We start from the raw sequence: 22,960 nt of genomic DNA, 5'->3' as shown, positions 1-22,960 counted from the left end.
AAAAAAAACCGATTTATTTTATACAAATGGTTTATTTAAAAAAATTGGTTTGAATAGATCAAATAACTACTTTTAAAATAATTTAAATTTTTTCTGCGTGTTATTCCTAAATTCCTAACAGATGAATTTGATATGTTCTTTTTCTTCATTCATATTGACCAATTTTTCTTTAAATTTATCTGAAACTTTTTTTTATTTAATTTTTGTCAAATATATGTATACAAATTGTTTAAAAAAGTAAAATTTAGTATTATGAAAAAGAAACAAAATTCACGGTTTTTTTATAGGAATGGCATAAATGATATCATCTATTCTTTTTTTGTGTCTCTGTTTCTATTTTCTTGATGAGTTTTGTTTTGTTTCCCATAACTTACATTTTCAGTTGCTTTTAAATTAAGCTGTAAACAGATTTTAAATTAAGCTGTAAAAATATGTTCAATTGCAAATTTATCGTTAAATTAAATTTTATGGTAATCAATCAATTAACTTTTATTTTACTAATAAACTATTTTCATGCAAATTATTGTTGATTTTTTAATATTATTCTATAAATAAATTATTTTTTTAAGATAATAAGACTATAATTTACTTGTCTAGAAATTATGATTTCACTGTCATGCACGTTTTTGTGTTTTTACTTATCAACTAGAATTTATTTTTTAATGAAATTAGAATTTATTTTCAATAAAACAAAAGTATCTAATCAAAATATTAATTTGGTCTCCTTAAATAATTGAACATAATATTATTAATTTTGTCTACAACAAAAAATTTTAATAAATTTTTTCAAAATAAAATTGATTCAAAAATAGAGAAAAAAAAAGAACAACTAATGAAAATATTTATTTTGACATTGCCATCAAGAATAGGATAGCCATAGAAAAAATTCAACCAAATAAAAAGGACCTAACTCATACAATTAAACTACCATCATATCATCACAATAAACTATAACATCACCAACTAAAGAGACATATGACAAATATGAAAGAGATCATGCCAAAATTTCAACAATGCTCATGCTATCAACTAGTCTACGTTATACCATAATTACATTTTTGTCTTTCATTACATGAAATTGCCATGAATTATCTTGGCATTTATGATCCTGAACATCAAAATAGTGTGATGACATAAATATGTATGTATTTATTAAATAATTTTCATCATTCACAGAGGAATGAATAAAAACATAAATTAAGAAATACATTTGAAATAATAAATTTGATTAAGAAATATAAATAAAAGGAACATACTTAATTGAAAGTTTCATATTAGTTCTGAAAAAGAGATTAAAAGAGAACGAATTTTACGTGCGAAACGAAGAAGAAGGAAATAAAAGTAATTGCTTGGTCCAATTCAAACCGATTTTTTTAAATAAACCATTTATATAAAATAAACCGATTTTTTTTAAACCATATAGTAACACGTGTCAGCCATCCAGGAGCAACTTTACCTGCAGTCGACTGCAGGTGAGTTTCTGCCGTTATTATAAAATTTGCAAATGGTTATGCATATACTACCTATATCAGCCCCAATGTAAGTAGCGGCCAATACAGATATATGCATATGCATAAGTAATGAGTTACACTTGGATTCAAAAATAATCTACGTAAGCTGTGATGCTAGCGAATGACTGAAACAGGTATTTATTTTTTTCTAGCTTTGAGCATGGACCCGATCAGTACGTGAACGACCGAAAACCCTGCACCCGATCAGAACCTGCAGTCAAAACCCGATTTTGTATCCCATGAACGGACGAATTAGCCATATTGCTATTTATTTAGAGTGATCAAGTCACACTATGCACAAAGAGTTAACAATATGTTGTGATTTTCATGAAAGGTGAGCTGTGTAAATCTCTTTTAATGAAAGTTTTTTCAGATTTTACCGAATGGTCTCCGTTGCTGCATTAGGCCGAAAATGTAGGATACGACCCATCATATGGTAAAGAATGTGGACACAAGATTCACAATCTAAATCAGAGTATCGGAACGGTGGCCCAAATGATTATCCAATTTAATCGAATACAGCTCTTTGTCACCTTACGCAGATTATTTAACAAAATAAAAAAAAGACTAGCAGTTCTTCTGCATAATAAGGCCGAGGTAATTACTCAAAGTTGTTATGAATTATTCCGGAAAGCATAAATGATAACCCAAAATACTAACACTCTTTTAGGTGCAAGACAGCTCAGTTTGAATACTCAGTAAATTAGTTGAACACGGTGGTCACATCTGTCAACACGTGAATAAAATACTAACACTATTTGTCAATGAAATTATAAAAAACTATGCCAAGTTCTTTACATGGTTTCACTTTTTTGTTACGTCCATGATTAAATCAAGTTACTTTAGTTTTGGGTAAAAAAACGGTTCTTAATCGCGAGTAGTCGAACTGTAGAAAACTGTGAAGAGAAAAAAAATTATTTGAAAGAATTCAAAATTTTTGGAAATTATAATTTATCTAATTTTCTTATATAATACTGATGATGAGTATCCGATCTACACAAAAAAGGAAAAATGTAAAAGTTATATACTTGTATAATATTATGCTTATGATATACATGAACCAATATAATTAAATATTTTTTAATATTATTGTAGCACAATCACTTCCGAATTAATATAGAGCATTCTCATAACTTTTGTTAAAAAATAAAGATATATTATACTGGATGTGGATTTAATATCATCTTAACTACTATAGCTTCACCATCAGTATAATTTGTTATAATAATTTAACGCGTATAATGTCTGAAAATTAAATTGACACATTTCCAAAATACCAAGATCCATACTTCATGTTGGAAACACAAAATTCGGTTTTACTAAACAAAATATCAAATACATGAGACATGGCAATGCACACGCCAGTTCTTGAGCGAATAAACAGTTAGCTTGATGATGCTCCCTGTTTGAAGCATGTGCTGCTGACAAAAAGGCCTCCAACCCTTTCCAAAATAACATTCTCAGAGCCGACTGGGTTTAGAGCGAACATCGACCATGTAACACGCCCCGGGCTTGTCGACTTGATCAGGCCTAACCCAGAAAGCCCTTTGAACAAAACTGATCGGAAGGGTTTACAAAACAAATGAAACAAAATCTTTTAAGATTGAAGAAAATATTGTGGCTACCTAGATATAGATATAAAGGATGAAAACCAAAAGGAAAGCATACACATAAACACGGAACCGTTGAAGAAAATCTCACCAGAATATACTCATCAGTTTGGTATTTAGTAATCATTTTGTCAACGACAACAGCCTCACGGTTTGATAGCAAGCTGGGTAGTATTTCGGGGTATGCAACTGAATAATGACCAAGCATTGAAGCGAAAGCACGATAATCAGAAGATGTTATAGCAAAGGCAGTTACAGAGGTTAAATACAACTCGAGAAGTAAACACAGTATTGGCATATTTTGTATGGTAGATGCCAACTGGATGGTGTATGTATCACCATTGGAATATATAGGAGAAGCCAAATTAAAGTGGAACACATCGGATAGTAACAAATCCTCATCATCACCCAATGCGCGTACAAAATAAGGCGGAAAATTATAAATATCCCCAATAGTTCACCAACAATAAAAGGCTCATGCAAGGACAGTCTAGCATCGGCGTAACATGCATTCGCATCTAACACATGAATGATAACGAACTTGGCGTTATCGACATAAGCCAGAAAAAACCAACATCTAGCCTTGATGTTAAAGGCATGAATTAATTGAGTCAATTCTCCCACTATTAGATAAAGAAAAGGAGTCTTTCAGAGCAACATGGTGAATTGACAACTGGAGAAATCAACAAATTCAACCTCATCCGGTAATTCAGCCAGAAATTGCCTACTAAAAATGCAGGAAAGAACAACGATGGCCTGAAAATAAAATTCGTTGTTACTAAAATAACTTGTACATGAATCACATACGATAATCTCTAGAGCATACGCTTTTATCATGAAGTAAAGAAATGCACCAAACATGAGTCCACACAAACAAAAAAATGCGTCTGTATGCAATTCCTTAAACGCAAAAGGTGGACATGTTCCCTGAAACATAAACCGAGCACACGAGAAAGAGTTATGTCATCATGAGACAGCAAAGTCTTTCGAATCATCAACAACGAAAAAAGTCTGACCGCACGGAGGGTGCTAAAGCTAACACACTGTTAAGCAGCATATCCAACATCAAACTATCTCGCATGACCTACCTAGTAAACCCAAATGATGTTTGTGCGATGGTGGGAAACAAAACTATGCTCAAGGTATGACCAATCTCGTGGGGAAAAATTTTGGAACGGCCAAAATATAAAATAAGGGATTGCTTGGCGGGAAAAATCACACAAATAGCTATCACATGAAAAAATAATGGTTAGTCAATTCACCTTTTGATAAAAGATATCCAAGATCAGAGCAAATGAGCTACGATGGCAAAGAGATAAAGAAGCAATTTGAAAAGAGCACCACTTGGGCTATTCTCTTTTTTGGGTTAAAGGGGTTGGAACAGGAGAAACCCAAAGTCAAAGTAGATCATGCAATTATCGAATGGAAGTGGCTGTCAAGGTGGCATAGGTAATAGTGTTAATTTAACCGTTGAATAGAATATATATATATATATATATATATATATATATATATATATATATATATATTATACGCGATATTAAAAAGTATATTACATAATACTATATTATAAATAGTAATATAATAATATAGTATAAATACAGCTATACTATACAATTATATATTATATATTAATTCATGTTTGATATTTTATATTTATATTTATTTATGTATTTATTTATTTATTAATTTATTTATGTTATCAATATTCAAGCTTCAATTATTTATACAAAACTGGTGATAAAAGTTTGTTGGAGATAAGTCACCTGAATTGCATCCTATAACATCCCTTGAAAAGAGGGTTTCTCCAATAGTGGATTTTCGACGTGGCTTACTCCTAGTTAATTCCTACTTCTCCCATCCTATCCTATCCTATAACATACGAAAATACATAGATAAATACATACATGGATGGATTATTATAATGCAATCTTCCCATACATACATTGTTTATTTCATTGAAACGGCTATGCCCCTTTACATTCATGATACCATACCTCATGTACTAACCATGCCATCCTAATCATCATGTTATTTTTGTCCTTATTCACTTTTAATCTTTTGAAGAGATACATGCCTCGGGAAGTGAATCCCCCTGGCCTCCTCACGCCATTCTAGATGTGATGATTTCCAAACTGAAGAACATGCTCCCAAGGCTTATATGTGTCGTTTAATGAGTCAATAAAAGGGCACTTCACAATCCCGGTACCTCCATGGCTCCATCCTATCCTATGCTCATTGTTATAAGAATATCAATCCACTTTTTTTCGTCTCTCATTAAGTTGGTCATCTCAGGCCGTCTTTCTTATTCCATCTCTATTATAGTACATTACATTACATTTCTTGAGCTCCAAAGCTAAAGCAAACCGTTACATACCTTCTATTTTATTGTGGTTCACCGGATCTGCAGCTACTACAAATCCGCATTAGAGGGTCGACATGGCTGCATCCAACTTCCACGACCAAGGGCGTTATTTCTATATCGAGATCAACCCTGACCTGGTAAGGAAATAGTTAGCCCGATATTCAGTTGATAGCGTACCCATCAATAGGCCTGATTATTTATCCATACATCAAAGTTCATCTGTCTTCTAACATTTAAAAAGCATCTTGCAGGACATGGGTGAGATCCCTTCCATCTTCTTCAGGAGATTCAAGGGCGGGCTTCCAAACTTCATGACTTTCTATGACTTTGCTGGAAATGAGGTTGATGTTGTTATTGAGAAGTGTCACTGCACTGCTATTATTGTTGCTGGTTACAACAGCTTAGTCACACTCTATGGCCTCAAAGAAGGTGGTTGGCTCAAAGTGTGCTACGTTGGTAGGGAGAAATTTCTCATTATCGAAGTAAAAGACCACAATATGGTGGCCAAAGGTCTCTGCTTTCCACCCCTCAAGCTAAGGGTCGACATCAAACCTACCATTGCTATTGATGAAACTATATCACTCTCCGAAGACACCTCAGCGGCAAGCCCACTCAACCAGGATACGGTTTCATCCAAGCTAGGAAAATCACCCCAAGTTGTGCATAATGAAGCCACCTTGCACCCTAATTCAGATTTTGTGCTGCAGAGTGGTCATTTTATACCTCACTCTGTTTTTAATGTCTCAAATCTTGTTGAACCCAATGCTTACTCGGGGATGGAGGCTGCATATAATAACACAACGATTTCGTCTTCTGATGATGCTGTAGCTCAGCCACCTCACGATCCAATCAAACAAGTGCTTTCAATGACGGTCTTCCCTACTCCTCCCCAAATAAATGGGCCCCTCCTTCCATCCATATTACCAACCTCTAATCCTAACACATCAAATATCAGTGTTGGTGATCTTAACTGTGCTGCACCCATCTCACCCAATCTGAACAGCCCCCCTCCGCCAGATCCGAACCTCAACGTGTCGCCTCCGGATTCTCTCCCTGGGGAAGAGCTCTATAGCATAGTGAGGGTTATAACTGAATACCAGTCCAAACACTACTCATTGGTAAGTTTTAGATCTGCATCATGTTAACATTATTTTTTTTGTTAGTTCTCCATGTTTCTCTTACGGAGTCTAAATCTAAATTGGAAGTTTATCTGTCTGCAGCTTATTCCTTCGGCTTTTGCGGCCCAAGCATTTCCTTCCAGGCTTGACTTTATTCATATTCGTCAACTGCATAAGCCACCTATACTCATGAAGCTTCGTTGGAGGAGTCCTAGATCATCTGAGGCATTCGTTACTAGGGGTTGGCGTAAATTTTCCATTGTCAATGGTCTTAGGTGCGGCAGTGTTCTGCGTCTCAGTGTCCCCGTGCAAGATGAGACCACCATGTTCGTTACTATTCTACGTATCTAGCGATGTGTCTCAGTTCATGTTTGTTTTGGATCAGTTTCCCACTTGCAAACAGCTGTTTATGTCTTTGGTTTAGTTGTAAACAAACTGGTTATTTTGGTGTAATTGAAAGTTATTAATCCCAGTTCTAAAAAGGCGTTTTGTTATGTCCCAAACCCATTTGGCCACAATTTCAAATATATTTTCTACCAGACGTCGTTATTTGGTTTTGAATCTCCAGTATTTATTTCTATCAATTAATTTTCCAGTTTCAATTTATCATCTAATATAACTATAAAATAAGAAAACAAAATGTTACAAAATTTTACAATAGTATTCTTTAAATTTACATTCTTTTGTTCAAGATAGTTAATTTACTGCAATCAGATATTCTGTGAGCAATTTTTCCCATCCTTAAATCAAGTTCTTATGATTAGATTAAATTGTACGGAGTCAAACTAGTAAAATTTTATGTTAAAAATTCTTATGATTAAGTCAAGATATGATTAGAATTATCTAGATTCTATACATGGTTAATGGAGTTAGACTAATTAACTATACTTTGGAAAAAGTGAAGGTTTAAACCTTATATGAGTTACCACATAGAATAAAGTTTTCAAACTTTATATATTCACTCTACATAGAAGAAATTCATGTAGTGCTCAAACTTCAAATGCAGATAAATAATAAATATCTTACAAACGTGAGATATTCATAAGCATAGAAGGAAATGACAATGGTGTCCAACGCTGTTGAGTCAGAATGCAATTAGTATTAGTATAGACATTAAAACATGGAAGGTTACCTAAGTCATAAGTGCAATAATATGATTCTTAAATAGCCATGTTGAGACGGGAAGAATTTGTGTACTGAGGTAGATAACAACTTATGATATCCAAGCCTGTGCCATGTTAATGCGGACAAAACACCATGCACGCCTCAATCAATCACCATCGGGGTTTCATACCTATAAAATCTGCAACTACTAACTAACAATACACGACAAGAGCCATCAACTTTCTGTACATTCAGATCAGGCACGAAACGTGACTGCTGAGTTGTTGTCTCTGGGTCTTTACAACCACACATTGATTCAACCATACTCTTCTAATCTAACTAGTGCATTAGCCCGTGCGTTGCACGGCATCGGTCTAGAAAATCATTCGCGAGTAATTATTTTGAGAATATGACAAATGTATGTTCGTGTCTTACATTTAGCAGTGTTTCACAAAGTATGAGTTATAAGTTTCTCAGTTATTTTGTAGATTGGATTAGCAAGTAGGACAAATTTGAAGGTAGATATTGCCTGTAATAGCCTAACAATTCGACGATTTCACTATGACATGAATGTGAATAGTTATCGATTTTACCGTCTAGTGGATATTTCCAAATATTTCCCTGTAGACACATTGATTGTCGAAGTGGCCACCTTGCATTTGTTATTCTGAATTAACACTCTGAGTCCATTCTTTGACTTTACTCTTGATAGTGCAACATACAGCTGGCCGTGCGAAAAAACTGGCCTTGGCAAGTACAACCCAACCGTGATCAAAGTTTGTCCCTGTGACTTATTAATCGTCATTGCGAAGGACACAATAATTGGGAATTGTCTCCTCTGAAACCTAAACGGCAGACCTTGGTTGGTAGGAATCATATCCATTCGCGGTATTATGACTACCTGACCAACCTTGTTTCCTGTTAACGTCATGCACTCAACAACATGATTTCCTAGTTTCCGTACTTGTAATCTTGTCCCGTTACATAGACCGTTGGACTGGTCAATATTGCGCAATAGCATGACTGGCACACCTACTTTTAGAGTTAGTTGATGTGGGGGCAAACCAGAGCAGCTAATAGCATTAAGAACATCCGGTGTAATTGTGTCCAAGTCTGACTCCATGTTTCCTTCCTCAACACACAAACTATCACAGCTTAAATATATTTTTTCATCCCCTTCCAAACGATCTATTATGAGCGTATTTACCTCATTGACCACCTCTAATGTAAGACCAAGGATGGATCGATGTTTAAAGTACGATGGCTGGATAATATTAGCCAAGAGGTTAGGGTATACAAACTCAACCATATCATCAAAGGGATGAATTGAATCATGTATCAATATGTCAGGATGAATATGCACCTCTGACTCCCCATCCATAGAATCCCCAACCAAGCCATCCCCAATATCCAACAGCCATTTTGAGAACTCAATAACATCATCCACAGCTTTATCTGTTGGTCCAATAGTTAAACGCATGTTCACTGTCAGGGTTAGAATAGTACAGTGTTGCCATAGATACGAAGCATTGATAGCTGAATGAACAATATCCTGACGGGAGCTCATTGGAATGACTGGAAGAATCTGTCTAAAGTCAACTCCTAGTACCACGACCTTACCTCCAAAAGGTAATTCTGCATTATAATATGGTTCTGAGCTCAGGATGTCACGAAAGCACTTGTCGAGTGCTTCGTAGCAAAGTTTGTTGAGCATTGGTGCCTCATCCCATATAATAAGTCTAGCTTTGCATATCAACTTGGCCAAAGATGTACCTTGCTTAATGCAATATACTGAGTCCTCTGTCAACTCCAGCGGTATCTTAAACCTTGAATGAGTTGTGCGTCCATTTGGAAACAATAAAGAAGCAATCCCACTGGATGTAACATTCAGTACAATGCCCCTTTTGCTTCGAATTGCAGCTGATAGAGTCCTGTATAGATACGTCTTATCGGTACCACCGCAGCCATAAACAAAGAAGAATCCTCCGGCGTTACCATTGACTGCCTGTATGATGACATCAAATGCTTTTCTCTGACCTATGTTCATATTAGATAGGTTGTTGTTAAGCTCCTTAGTTAGGGCATCGACATCAAAGTTCAGCTCATCTAGTAGGAGTCGATCCTCTAAGCCATCAATAATGTCCGAACTTGGGTAAGGCATCTTGTCAAACTCTTTAAGAGATCTTCCATTACCCTGAAGCTTGTCCTCAATTTTCGCAAGTGTCATGTTCATAATTTGTTCCGGTGAAAGTTCAAGATCTAATAAAAATAATGAAAAAATGATACCGATCTGTTACAAATAGAGATTTGAACCATCATACAACATATTTACCAAAGAAATCATGTTAATGACGACCATACCTGCACACTGCATATTTTTTCTATGATAGAATAAGATATCCTCGGACAATACATGGTAACACTGCTCTCAAACAACCTCGGGTCTTACAACGTTGTTAGATAGTAAGAGCACCACGAACAGGTCACGCAAGTAGTTTCCAGAGGCCCACGTGCTTGCTTCTATTATAGCATCAATGAATTCCTTATCATCTTGCAATAACCCTAATGCATAGCATGCTTCCTTGAAGGTACCATACACAACCCCGTTGACTGTGCGCAAATGAACATAGCTGAGGCATCCCTTTTGTATGTTGAGCAAAAGTCGCAGGTAATAATCCTCGCCGTTGCCGCGGGGAACATGCGAAAGCCTACCAATGGAGAATCCTTGTTTCCTTGGCATCCACATGGATATGTCATCTTTCCATACAAATTTGTTAGGAAATTGACTGTATGTAAGAGTACGACCATAAGGAAACAACCTATTCGCAAGCATCCAGGCCAATAGCTTTGTTAGCTTGCCATCAACCCTATCTATTACATCAACAATGTTTTCGTAATCCCTGAATATAACAAGGTGTTCATTTGGCAAATGAAAAGGAAGCCTGATGACCGAAGGTTCCTTCTGTTGGATGTCATACCCAAAAATGCGCCAAGCTGCCTCACAGGCTGAGATATACCGACAATCATAATAGTTGCGTATCTCATCTACCACTTGTTCAGACTCACCGTCTACATTGGTTTGGTAGAAAGAAGCAGTTACCCGATCATTGCCCTTGTGAACGTACTTAAACAAATACTTTATTACGGACGTTTGGCAGGTGTGCTCAACATTTATATGGCAACCGTATTTCAGTAGTAGTGATGGATTGTATGGTACAATATATGAATTATCGAGGGCCGTATTATTCTTTGTAACTATCCGACCATTATCCATCCTCTTATACTTGGGGAACCCACCATCATCAATTATTGTCCTTGATCTAAAGGGCTTGGGATAATACTTTGAGCACCGACCGTTCAACATTCAGGGGCTTTTACTATTATACTTGCCACACGGGCCATGGACCATGTACTTTTCAACTGCCCCATAAAGTTTTGGCCTCTTGATCTTGTCTAGAATCTCAGCTGAGATTAGTTTGTCAATATCATCTGGTGACTTAGGCTTGGATAGAGGATGCATGAACAGCAGTATGTGCGCATGTGGGAGTCCCCGCTTTTGGAATTCTACCGTGCAGATGTCTGTAGAGACCAACTCATTGTTAGGCTTTAATTTTGATACATGTATAACATAATAGATTTCATTAAATTTACATGCCGTTATCTTGCCAAAGAATTGACCATGCTTGAAGTCAGCTATCAACTGACCGAGCTTTAGGTTAAAAATCCTCGATACAATGTCAGGACGGTCTTGTGCTTTTAACCCTGTGTCTTTTAACGAACGTTTTATCTCATCCCATTCAGGATTGCAAGTAATTGTTATGAAAAAGCTAGGATAACCTGCATATTTGCAAATCGCAAATGCATCATTGCAATTGTTGAACATGTACCGAGGACCGCCAGTGAAGCTACTCGGTAGTATAATCCTCTGTCCAGTTGCAACAGCACTTGCCTCTCCCCTAACCAATGACTCATGCAGTGCAATATATTTGTCCACCCTTAGTTTGGGTTGGTTATGTCTGATAAAACTAAGCCGTTCAGCCTCAATCATCGTGTACGCATCGACCAGAAATTGTTGGAACAACCTCATAGATTGTAACATGATTGGGGACTCATTGAACCTCATCTGTATACGGTATGAAAAAAACTCTCTCATACTTATCGTCTTACGTTTCTTTATACCATTCAGGTCATATCTAGTAGATGTCTGAATACCTGTCCTGAATCCATCCTCACCGTATGGAAATATCAACGGATATTGAAGAGCCAAGTACAACGGGTGTAGAACATCTATTCTTTGCAACTTATTTGCTGTGGACTAAATAATAATATCTCTATCAAGGATTGAGTCGTCAATGTCACCTACTATCAGGATGGCAACCTCAGACGCAGTGGGTAAGTTGTACACTCTTCCATTCTTTTTTCGCTTCCTAATCAACCTCATTTTAATTTCTGAAGGCTCGCTATCAGTGAACCTGTCTCGAGCAAAGCGAAAACTCTTGGCAAGAGGATTGCACATGTCCAGCATCCTAGTGAGTTCAGACACGATTTCAGTTTTAAGTTTGTTGATTATTTCACCCGACCTACAATTGTTTCAAGTATTAAGTGCGACATACATTTAAACACTTGGTAAGTATGTACATCTAGACATCTATAAATGTGTTTGCAAGGTATAATCTACGGTGTATGTAACCTTGAATGATGTACCTCACCATACTCTTCTAATCTAATATTTACACTGCACTGCTTTAAATTTACATGCTTGACATGGTTTCAATTATTATGTTACGAACTCTTCCTCAAATGGCGGCATGCATGGTTACGGTAACATGCACAACTTTGTCCTCTTCTTTTTGACTCCTTTTACAACAAGGTTCGTGCCTTCCGTTTGTGTCACACTCCTCGCTTCTATAAATTAACCACTCCGGTTCGTTTTATCAACATCCTCCTTTCCCCACTTATACCAATCTCTCTTGCTTTTCGGCCTCCCTGCAAATTGCAACAAACATCATGGCTAGCACCTTCAACAATGTCAAGGACATTGATGCATCCCATGACAACTTGACCTATAGGATCAAGGTGCGTTTGATTAAGATTTGGACTCTATCTACGGCTGAGCAGAAATTTCAAAAGCCAATGCTGGAGCTGGTGGTCATGGATAATCAAGTAAGCTACCAACACCGAGACCTCAATTGTAATCAATATCATTAATTTATATGGTGTATGTGTTACAATAATCATGCAACTATTTTCACATAGGGAGATCGGATCCAATGTTCAATTCGAAACCCTCATAGGAGGTTATTTGAGGCCGACCTTACCGAAGGGAAAATATACACTATCTCCAATTTTTCAGTTGCTCAGAATGACCTCAAGTACAAAGCCACCAATCATGTTAGCAGAATATATTTTAAGAGAGATACCCAGCTTAGGGTGGTTCAGGATCCTCTATTCCTTACACATATTTTTTGCTTTGTGCCCAATGAAGTAATACTTAACCACACCAATGCTCAGTCCCATTTAATTGGTATGAAGCTCCTAATATGTTGTCTCCTTTTTCCTATATCAAAATCAATCCTGAATTATTACTCACGTATTTATTTTTTAGATTTAATTGGGCTCCTCACTGCTAAGGGTGACATTATTGAATTCACAAAGAATGGAAAGAAGTCCATTTACATTGTCATAGAACTTGATGACCTGAGGTTAGTAGAACGTTCTTACCTGTCCAATTTTTTTAAAAACATATAATTTAGTGCAACTTTGTTTCTATGTATATTGACTAATCGACTGATTCTTGAACTAATTAATTGTTAAATGTGTCTACAGAAGAAATGGTACCATTCGATGTACTTTGTGGGAAGAATTTGTAACTAAATTGGTAAAGCATATGGAAGAGACACCAACCTCAGAATATATACTTATTATACAATTTGCGAAGTTTAACCTATTTAAAGGTTCGTCACGTATTGATTCTGAATTTTTCTGTGTCAAGTAACATACTTTAAGCCTATCCTGGACATCTAATTAGGTTTACAGTATATATATGATTGAGTTAATCTTGGTTCAGCCAAAAGACCCGTAACAAAATAAAAAGAATGCATAATTAAAAAATTACAAGCAAAGATGTGAATATCTTTTATCACAATGAAGAAAATGTACAAGTTCAAAGTATACTATGTAACAGAATTTACTCATTTTATGTAACTACGGTAAACAATGAATAAAATAATGAATTTAATGAAATCTATCTGATTTAATTAAATTTAATGAAATCTATATAATTTAATTAAATTTAATGAACAAAATATTTAATTTCATGAAAAGTTTCTCATTTTATATTTTTTTTTTGTTTATACTAAATTTAATGGACACTTCTATCTACTTTGGATTTTTATATACTACTAGAGAAGTCCCAGTGCATCTCACGGATATGATAAATTTAATGGAAAATATTTAATACTAAAATATTAGTAGATTAAGTACTTAATATAAACTTTTTATATTAAATTAGATCATAAGAATAAAAATATGTAATTTTACTTTTTAAAACATTGCAATATATAAAATAAAATTAAAAATATGATTTAATTATAATAAATACTTTATAGTATAATTATATAATGAAGTGGTGATCAAAATAATTTAATATTAAAGTCCCATCCAAGAAAGTTTATGAATCAACAACACAAACACTAAAAAATCTAAAGCTAAGATATAATCAAGTTTTCATTACAATAATAAACCTGATTTTTTTTTTCAAATCATAAAAATTATACAAAAATTCCATAATTTTCATTATTGTTTAATTTTTACATTTTGTTCCAAAACTCTTATGTACCAAATTCATTATTCTTATTCAATTTTTCTCCTTTTATAAAAAAAAGGAAGATACTTTTGAAACCCTTAGTATTCAAAACTAAAATACTGAAAAACAGTTGAAAGTAAAAAATGAATAAAAATAAATTATTAGATTCAACTAAACAAAATTGCTATAAGATAAAAATGATTATCCTTCGTTGATCCTCATTATGACATGTTGTATTGTACATTATCTTACTCTTAATTATGATATATTCTTTATTAACTATTATATTTATAATCCTGCAGAATAAGTAACTTATTATAAAGGCAACAATTGAAATCAGCATTAACATAACTATATTTTCATTTTTTTTATTGCTTAATGTATTTCATATAAGTAAAAATGGAAGGCCTTTATTTTCCTCGGGCCTCAACAATTCAATTCTCTAATACTAGATGTTATCTACCAAAACAACAAGCAAGTGGTATTTTTGGTTAAAAAACATGACAAAACCCAAACCCCAAAAAACCAGATGATGCAACTGCCCTAACCTAGCTGTATTAGACAAACCTGCATTGATTCAATTGAACTTCAGTGCGTTGTGCGTGCTGTGAGCAACACATTTGTTTCTCTATTCGAGATTCACTTCTTATTCTAAGGACAAAATTCCCATACCATGTTTTATCCCCATAATTATCTAGCACGGCCATTAGAGAAAATCATGGCAAGTGGCAACCCTACTCGGCGCCACAACACTCAGGCCATGTCAATCACCACGGATGGCAACAGCTTGAACCTAGACCGGTGGATGTGACAAGAGAACATGGGCACAAATACGGGGAAGGATTTGCCGTGGATCATTCATGGGAGTTGGGTTTCTCATCCTTAATTTAAAGAAAAAAATTAATTGTTATAGGTTATGGTCCTTTCAAGTGAAAGCCATCTCACTGTTCCGGAGATGTTTCAAGGCTCGATTTCAATGCATTATATGTAGCCCTGAGATGGCAGAAGTTCTTATACGCTGATTTGATTGTACACAGGTACAATGGGTATATCAAACACCAACTACAATTTCATTCTGCACATCAACGGTGATTTTCAAGAGGTCAAGGATTTTCGCAAGAGGTATTTTAATTTCGGACTCATACCTTATTTTACCAGTGAGTAGCTCGACATGTATACAACTTTCACATATTGTATACTGGTACACTTCCAGTGTCATAATATCAGGTGTACCTGCTGCAACTCAAGTTTCTCAAATACCGGGAGAGCCGACATATTCACTCGAAGAGGACCTACTTAACCATTCCATTTATAAGCCCATCTCCGAGCTGAAGGATTCAATTGAGGTGCACATGCATTCAATCATTGTTGTCTCCAGACCCTGGTTTCAGTTATATATAATAAATATCATAAATTGATATATGTAATGAATTGCTAGATTATTAGATTACTAGATTAATATAACCAAACATGCAGAATGGCTCTTTGTCACTATTGGCACGGTTATATCCATTGATCCTAAGAATGGGTGGTGGTACAAGAGTTGCAAGCATTGCTTCCATTCTTTACAAGAAGCCGAGAACTCATACCACTGTGCTAGGTGTGAGACATACCCATCGTCTCACACTCCAAGGTATATCTTATCATAATTTGTTTACATGTTCTGCATTAATGTCCTACTTTCTATCTGGATACGAGTCATGTTATGGTATGCAGGTTTAGCATAAACATGCGAGTTGCTGATGAGACCGATACGGCTTCTTTCCTACTGTACGATAAGGAGGCGTCCAAATTCCTTGGTATATCCGCATCCGATCTCAGACTCGCACAACTAACCAGGGTATTATGCATTTTTTCCGGCTTTGAATCTTCTTTATCACACACTTTCTTGAAGCCATTGTAATTTCTGTTTTGCATCTGTAGGGTGGAGTTAACGAGGAATATCCAACAGAGCTTAACTCACTGATGGGAAAGAAATTTCTGTTCAAAGTATCTGTGAAAATGGAAGATCTTAATGCATTCCAACCATGTAGGATAATTGTTACTAAGCTCTGTGCGGACAACTCTGTTATCACAAAATTTACTGCGAAGACTAGATTTGACGAGGTTACAAAATCCTCCTAATCTTCCGTGTTTGTCTTTGTATTTGAGTTGTATGTTTAATTTGCCTATGCCATGCAGCATAATATGGGTATGGAGAACTCTGAACTGCTGAGCATGAACACTGACTCTGCTGAGACCCCAAAGGTATAAATGCAGAACAAATATTTCTCTACATCTGTTATACATACATCATGTTTAAAACATGTGTTATAGCAACCCGTTTGGATTTTCAGGGTACAACCTCTCCCTCTGTTGAGACTTTATCCCAGGGAACAAATGATGGATTCTCAACTCCAAATGATAAAATTATCACTGGTGGGTGGTCTAAGAAGCTGATCGACGTGTACCCCGATTCTGCCCGTGCATCATCATCATCCAAATGCAGGAAAGTGACAGAGGGTGCCACTGCAACTATTGTCGAGATTCATGATGAGTAGTGTCATTGCTATGTAATAAACTAATCTAGGCCTTAGCGGTTGCACCGACGGACCAGATTGTGTGTCTAATATATAATGATTACCTAAGTTTTGTCGTTGGATCTTCTGTATTCAGCTTTGTGGTTTGCCTTATGCTATGTCATTAGCTTGAATAATGTATGGTTGACTTATACCAACCATTAATGTTTTCGGTTGGTGGTGGACGAAATTGTGATTTCTATCTTTTGAGCTTTAGCATATAATTACTCTTAGGGCACTGTTTATTCTCACAACTCCGTTCAACTAACCAGCAAGTGTACTGGGTCGTCCAAGTAATAAACCTTACGCGAGTAAGGGTCGAATCCACAGAGATTGTTGGTATGAAGCAAGCTATGGTCACCTTGCAAATCTCAGTTAGGCAGATTAAAATGGTTTATGGATTTAGAAAATAAAAATAAGAAAATAGATTATATGTAAAATAAAGAGATAGAAGACTTATGCAGATTCATTGGTAGAGGTATCAGTTAAGTATATGCAGATGCTGTATGGCTCAAGGACGCCTGCTCTCCTACTGCTTCTACTCAATCCTTCTTACTCCTTTCCATGGCAAGCTTTGTATAGGGGTTCACCATCAACTGTGGCTACTTTCTTCCTCTCGGGGAAATACCCTGTGCGGCTGTCACTCGCACAGCTAACCAGTCTGGAGGCATCACCCATGGCTAATGGCTACATCCCATCCTCGCAGTGAAAACTAATGCACGCACTCTGTCACAGTACTGCTAATCACCGGTTGGTTTCCGCTCCTACTGGAACAGAATCCCTCTTTTGCGTCTGTCACTGACGCCCAGCAGGTTAAAGTTTGAAGCACGTCACAGTCATTCATTACCGGAATCCTACTCGGAATACCACAGACAAGGTGAGACTTTCCGGATTCCCAGGATCCTACTCGGAATACCACAGACAAGGTGAGACTTTCCGGATCCTCATAAATGCCGCCATCTATCTAGCTTATACCACGAAGATTCTGTTGGGGAATCTAAGAGATACGCATTCAAGCTCTGTTGCATGTAGAACGGAAGTGGTTGTCAATCACGCGCGTTCATAAGTGAGAATGATAATGAGGGTAATCTGACTCATAACATTCATCATGTTCTTGGGTACGAATGAATATCTTGGAATAAGAATAAGATAGAGATTTGAATAAAAGATAATAGAATTTCATTAATACTTGAGGTACAGCAGAGCTCCACACCCTTAATCTATGGTGTGCAGAAACTCCACCGTTGAAAATACATAAGCAAAGAGTTCAGGCATGGCCGAATGGCCAGCCTCCCTAACGTGATCAATGATCCCTTAAGATGAAGAATAAAACAAAACTGAGATCAAAGATGAGATCAAAGATGTCTAATACAATAGATAAATGTCCTATATATACTAGACTAGCTACTAGGGTTTACATGAGTAAGTAATTGATGCATAAATCCACTTCCAGGGCCCACTTGGTGTATGCTTGGGCTGAGCTTGATCATTCCACGAGCTAAGGCATTTCTTGGCGTCAAACTCCAGGTTATGACGTGTTTTGGGCGTTCAACTCCGGATCATGACGTTTTTCTGGCGTTTAACTCCAGACAGCAGCATGAACTTGGCGTTTAACGCCAAGTTACGTCGTCATTCTTCGAATAAAGTATGGACTATTATATATTGCTGGAAAGCCCTGAATGTCTACTTTCCAACGCCGTTGAGAGCGCGCCAATTGGAGGTCTGTAGCTCCAGAAAATTCATTTCGAGTGCAGGGAGGTCAGATTCCAACAGCATCAGCAGTCCTTTTGTTAGCCTTCTTCAGAGTTTTGCTCAAATCCCTCAATTTCAGTCAGAATTTACCTGAAATCACAGAAAAACACACAAACTCATAGTAAAGTCCAGAAATGTGAATTTAACATAAAAACTAATGAAAACATCCCTAAAAGTAGCTTAAACTTACTAAAAACTATATGAAAACAATGCCAAAAAGCGTATAAATTATCCGCTCATCACAACACCAAACTTAAATTGTTGCTTGTCCCCAAGCAACTGAAAATCAAATAGGATAAAAAGAAGAGAATATACTATAAAGTCCAAAATATCAATGAATATTAATTTAATTAGATGAGCGGGACTTGTAGCTTTTTGCTTCTGAACAGTTTTGGCATCTCACTTTTTCCTTTGAAGTTTAGAGTGATTGGCTTCTCTAGGAACTTAGAATTTCAGATAGTGTTATTGACTTTCCTAGTTAGGCATGTTGATTCTTGAACACAGCTACTTTATGAGTCTTGGCCGTGGCCCTAAGCACTTTGTCTTCCAGTATTACCACCGGATACACAAATGCCACAGACACATAACTGGGTGAACCTTTTCAGATTGTGACTCAGCTTTGCTAGAGTCCCTAGTTAGTGGTGTCCAGAGCTCTTAAGCACACTCTTTAGCTTTGGATCACGACTTTAACCATTCAGTCTCAAGCTTTTCACTTGGACCTTCATGACACAAGCACATGGTTAGGGACAGCTTGATTTAGCCGCTTAGGCCTGGATTTTATTTCCTTGGGCCCTCCTATCCATTAATGCTCAAAGCCTTGGATCTTTGCTAAAATTTTCGCCACTTTTTTTTTTCACTGCTTTTTCTTGCTTCAAGAATCAAATTCATGATGTTTTTCAGATCATCAATAACATTTCTCTTTGTTCATCATTCTTTCAAGAACCAACAATTTTTAACACTCATAAACAACAAGATCAAAAATATGCACTGTTCATTCATTCATTCAGAAAACAAAAATTATTGCCACCACATCAATATAATTAAATTAAATTCACTAATAATTTCGAAAATTATGTACTTCTTGTTCTTTTGAATTAAAACATTTTTCTTTTAAGAGAGGTGAAAGACTAATGGATTTTATTCATAGCTTTAAGGCATGGTTTACACACTAATGATCATGAAGTAGAAACACAAAAACATAGACAAACATAACACTTAAAAACCGAAAACAGAAAGAAAATAAAGAACAAGGAATGAATCCACCTCTAGTGGCGTCTTCTTCTTGAAGGACCAATGATGTTCTTCAACTCTTCTATGTCCCTTCCTTGCCTTTGTTGCTCCTCCCTCATGGCTCTTTGATCTTCTCTTATTTCTTGAAGAGTGAGGGCGTGTTCATGATGTTCCACCTTTAGTTGTTCCACGTTTTGGCTCAAGTCTTCTAAGGAGGTACTGAGTTGCTCCCAATAGTTGTTGGGAGGAAGGTGCATTCCATGAGGCATTTGTTGATGAACTTCCTCATGTTCTCCTTGGGGGCCGTGAGGAACTTCCCTTGTTTGCTCCATCCTTTTCTTGGTGATGGGCTTGTCTTCTTCAATGGAGACATCTCCATCTATGATAACTCCAGCTGAGTAGCATAAATGGCATATGAGGTGGGGGAAGGCTAGCCGTGCCATGTATGAAGGCTTGTCAGCTATTTTGTAGAGTTCATTGGCTATGACTTCATGAACCTCTACTTCCTCTCCAATCATGATGCTATGAATCATGATGGCCCGATCCACAGTAACTTCAGATCGGTTGCTTGTAGGGATGATGGATCTTTGGATGAACTCCAACCATCCTCTAGCTACAGGCTTGAGGTCCAGTCTTCTTAGTTGGACCGGTTTGCCTTTGGAGTCTACTCTCCATTGGGCGCCTTCCACACAAATGTCCATTAGGACTTGGTCCAACCTTTGATTGAAGTTGACCCTCCTTGTGTAAGGGCGTTCATCACCTTGCATCATGGGTAGATGAAACGCCAACCTCACATTTTCCGGACTGAAATCTAAGTATTTCCCCCGAACCATTGTGAGATAGTTCTTTGGATTCGGGTTCATACTTTGATCATGGTTCCTTGTGATCCATGCATTAGCATAGAACTCTTGAACCATCAGTAATCCGACTTGTTGCATGGGGTTGGTTATGACTTCCCACCCTCTCCTTTGGATCTCATGTCGGATTTCCGGATACTCATTCTTTTTGAGCTTGAAGGGGACCTCAGGGATCACCCTCTTCTTTGCCACAACATCATAGAAGTGGTCTTGGTGGCTCTTGGAGATGAATCTCTCCTTTTCCCATGATTCGGAAGTGGAAGCTTTTGCCTTCCCTTTTCCTTTTCTTGAGGAAACTCCGGTCTTGGGTGCCATTGATGGTGAATGAAAAATAAAAAGCTAGGCTTTTTACCACACCAAACTTAAAATTTGCTCGTCCTCGAGCAGAAAGAAAAGAAGAGTAGAAGAAGAAGAAGAAGAGAAATTGGAAGAGAGGGAGAGAAGTGGGTTCGGCTATATGAGAGAAGAATGGGTAGTGTTGTGTGAAAATGAAGAAGAAAGGAGATGTATTTATAGGGAGGGGGGAGGGTTAGGTTTCGGCCATGTTGGGTGGGAAAGGGTGGAAAATTGAATTTGAATGTAATGGAGGTAGGTGGGATTTATGGGGAAAAGGGGGTTGATGTGAATGGTGCATGGGGAAATTGGGAAGAGGAATTGATGTGATTGGTGAAGGTTTTTGGGAAGGGTGACATTGAAAATGAGATTTGGATTAGGAGAGTGTGAATAGGATTAAAAGAAAAGGTAGGTGGGGATCCTGTGGGGTCCACAGATCCTGAAGTGGGGATCCTGTGGGGTCCACAGGTCCTGAGGTGAAAAGAAATACCATTCCTTCACCCTATAGGCGTGTAAATTGCCTTCATGCACCATTCTGGCTTTCAAACGCCCATTGGTGCATGTTCTGGGCGTTAAACGCCCATGTGATGCTTGATTCTGACGTTGAACGCCAGTTTCAAGCTTGTTTCTGGCGTTCAGCGCCAGATTGTCCTCTGCGTGCGCATCCTGGCGTTAAACGCCAGGATGTTGCTTGTTTTGGGCGTTCAGCGCCAGGAAGATGCTCTGTTCTGGCGCTGAACGCTGGCCAGATGCATCTTCTGGGCGCTGAACGCCGGCCCGTGCGTCCTCCAGGGTGAAAAAATTTTTTCTTCTGTTTTTGACTCTGTTTTTAATTTTTTTGATTTTTTTTCGTGACTCCTCATGATCATGTACCTAATTAAACACAAAAATAACAAAGAAACAAAATAAAATAAAATTAGATAAATAAAATTGGGTTGCCTCCCAACAAGCGCTTCTTTAATGTCAATAGCTTGACAGTGGCTCTCATGGAGCCACAGAGCAATCAAGTCAATGTTGTCTAGTCCCAACACCAAACTTAGAGTTTGGATATGGGGTTTGAACACCAAACTTAGAGTTTGGTTGTGGCTTCACAACACCAAACTTAGAGTTTGACTGTGTGGGCTCTTCTTGACCTTGAACTGAGAGAAGCTCTTCATGCTTACTCTCTTTTGTCACAGAGGGATTGCCATGTGCTTGAAACACAAGGTATTCTCCATTCAATTGAAGGACTAACTCTCCTCTGTTGACATCTATCACAGCTTCTGCTGTGGCTAGGAAAGGTCTTCCTAAGATGATGCATTCATCATCTTCCTTCCTAGTATCTAGGATTAGGAAATCAGCAGGGATGTAAAAGTCTTCAACTTTTATAAGCACGTCCTCTACTATCCCATGAGCTTGTCTCACTGACTTATCTGCCAATTGCAGTGAGAACAAAGCAGGTTGCACCTCAATGATCCCTAGCTTCTCCATTACAGAGAGTGGCATAAGGTTTATCCCTTACCCAAGATCACACAGAGCTTTTTCAAAGCTCATGGTGCCAATGGTGCAAGGTATCAAGAACTTGCCAGGATCTTTTCTCTTTTGAGGTAGAGTTTCCTGAATCCAAGTATCCAAATCACGAATGAGCAAGGGAGGTTCACTTTCCCAAGTCTCATTACCAAATAGCTTGGCATTCAGTTTCATGATAGCTCCTAGATATTGAGCAACTTGCTCTCCA

The 22,960-nt window shown here is 37.1% G+C and overlaps 4 protein-coding genes and 1 long non-coding RNA gene across 6 annotated transcripts; 3 read left to right on the top strand and 2 right to left on the bottom strand.

The window, feature by feature from the left end:
* Positions 1-2,776: 2,776 nt before the first annotated feature.
* LOC140182747 (uncharacterized) lies at positions 2,777-3,439 on the bottom strand. The gene is made up of 2 exons (XR_011878842.1): positions 3,213-3,439; positions 2,777-3,068 (listed from the first exon to the last, which is right to left on the bottom strand). It is a non-coding gene; the product is annotated as an uncharacterized lncRNA (long non-coding RNA).
* A 1,615-nt stretch (positions 3,440-5,054) lies between these two features.
* On the top strand, positions 5,055-7,143 carry LOC112791115 (uncharacterized). 2 transcript variants are annotated; one of them, XM_072233384.1, is made up of 4 exons: positions 5,127-5,326; positions 5,532-5,623; positions 5,738-6,604; positions 6,707-7,143. In XM_072233384.1, the coding sequence occupies exons 2-4, from the start codon at positions 5,561-5,563 to the stop codon at positions 6,953-6,955; spliced, it is 1,179 nt and encodes a 392-aa protein (XP_072089485.1). In that variant the 5' UTR covers positions 5,127-5,326; positions 5,532-5,560; the 3' UTR covers positions 6,956-7,143. The 2 variants fall into 2 exon arrangements, with proteins under 2 accessions (XP_025689620.1, XP_072089485.1); XM_025833835.3 differs by having other exon boundaries at positions 5,055-5,623.
* Positions 7,144-8,297: 1,154 nt separating this feature from the next.
* On the bottom strand, positions 8,298-9,935 carry LOC112780580 (uncharacterized). The gene has a single exon (XM_025824517.1). It carries the CDS (start codon positions 9,933-9,935, stop codon positions 8,298-8,300), a length of 1,638 nt encoding a protein of 545 aa, XP_025680302.1.
* A 2,780-nt stretch (positions 9,936-12,715) lies between these two features.
* LOC112780548 (uncharacterized) lies at positions 12,716-16,240 on the top strand. The gene is made up of 8 exons (XM_025824514.1): positions 12,716-12,871; positions 12,965-13,232; positions 13,314-13,410; positions 13,535-13,662; positions 15,551-15,635; positions 15,727-15,859; positions 15,990-16,146; positions 16,230-16,240. Exons 1-8 carry the CDS (start codon positions 12,716-12,718, stop codon positions 16,238-16,240), a joined length of 1,035 nt encoding a protein of 344 aa, XP_025680299.1.
* Positions 15,055-17,290, top strand: LOC112791114 (uncharacterized). The gene is made up of 8 exons (XM_025833834.3): positions 15,055-15,379; positions 15,551-15,635; positions 15,727-15,859; positions 15,990-16,146; positions 16,230-16,353; positions 16,437-16,619; positions 16,695-16,760; positions 16,850-17,290. Exons 5-8 carry the CDS (start codon positions 16,243-16,245, stop codon positions 17,051-17,053), a joined length of 564 nt encoding a protein of 187 aa, XP_025689619.1. The 5' UTR covers positions 15,055-15,379; positions 15,551-15,635; positions 15,727-15,859; positions 15,990-16,146; positions 16,230-16,242; the 3' UTR covers positions 17,054-17,290.
* The last annotated feature ends 5,670 nt before the right edge of the window (positions 17,291-22,960 follow it).

Source organism: Arachis hypogaea, chromosome 3 (assembly GCF_003086295.3).
Source record: "Arachis hypogaea cultivar Tifrunner chromosome 3, arahy.Tifrunner.gnm2.J5K5, whole genome shotgun sequence".
NCBI lineage: Eukaryota > Viridiplantae > Streptophyta > Magnoliopsida > Fabales > Fabaceae > Arachis > Arachis hypogaea.
Note: the sequence above shows the minus strand (reverse complement) of the source record. Positions and strands in the feature narration are given on the sequence as shown.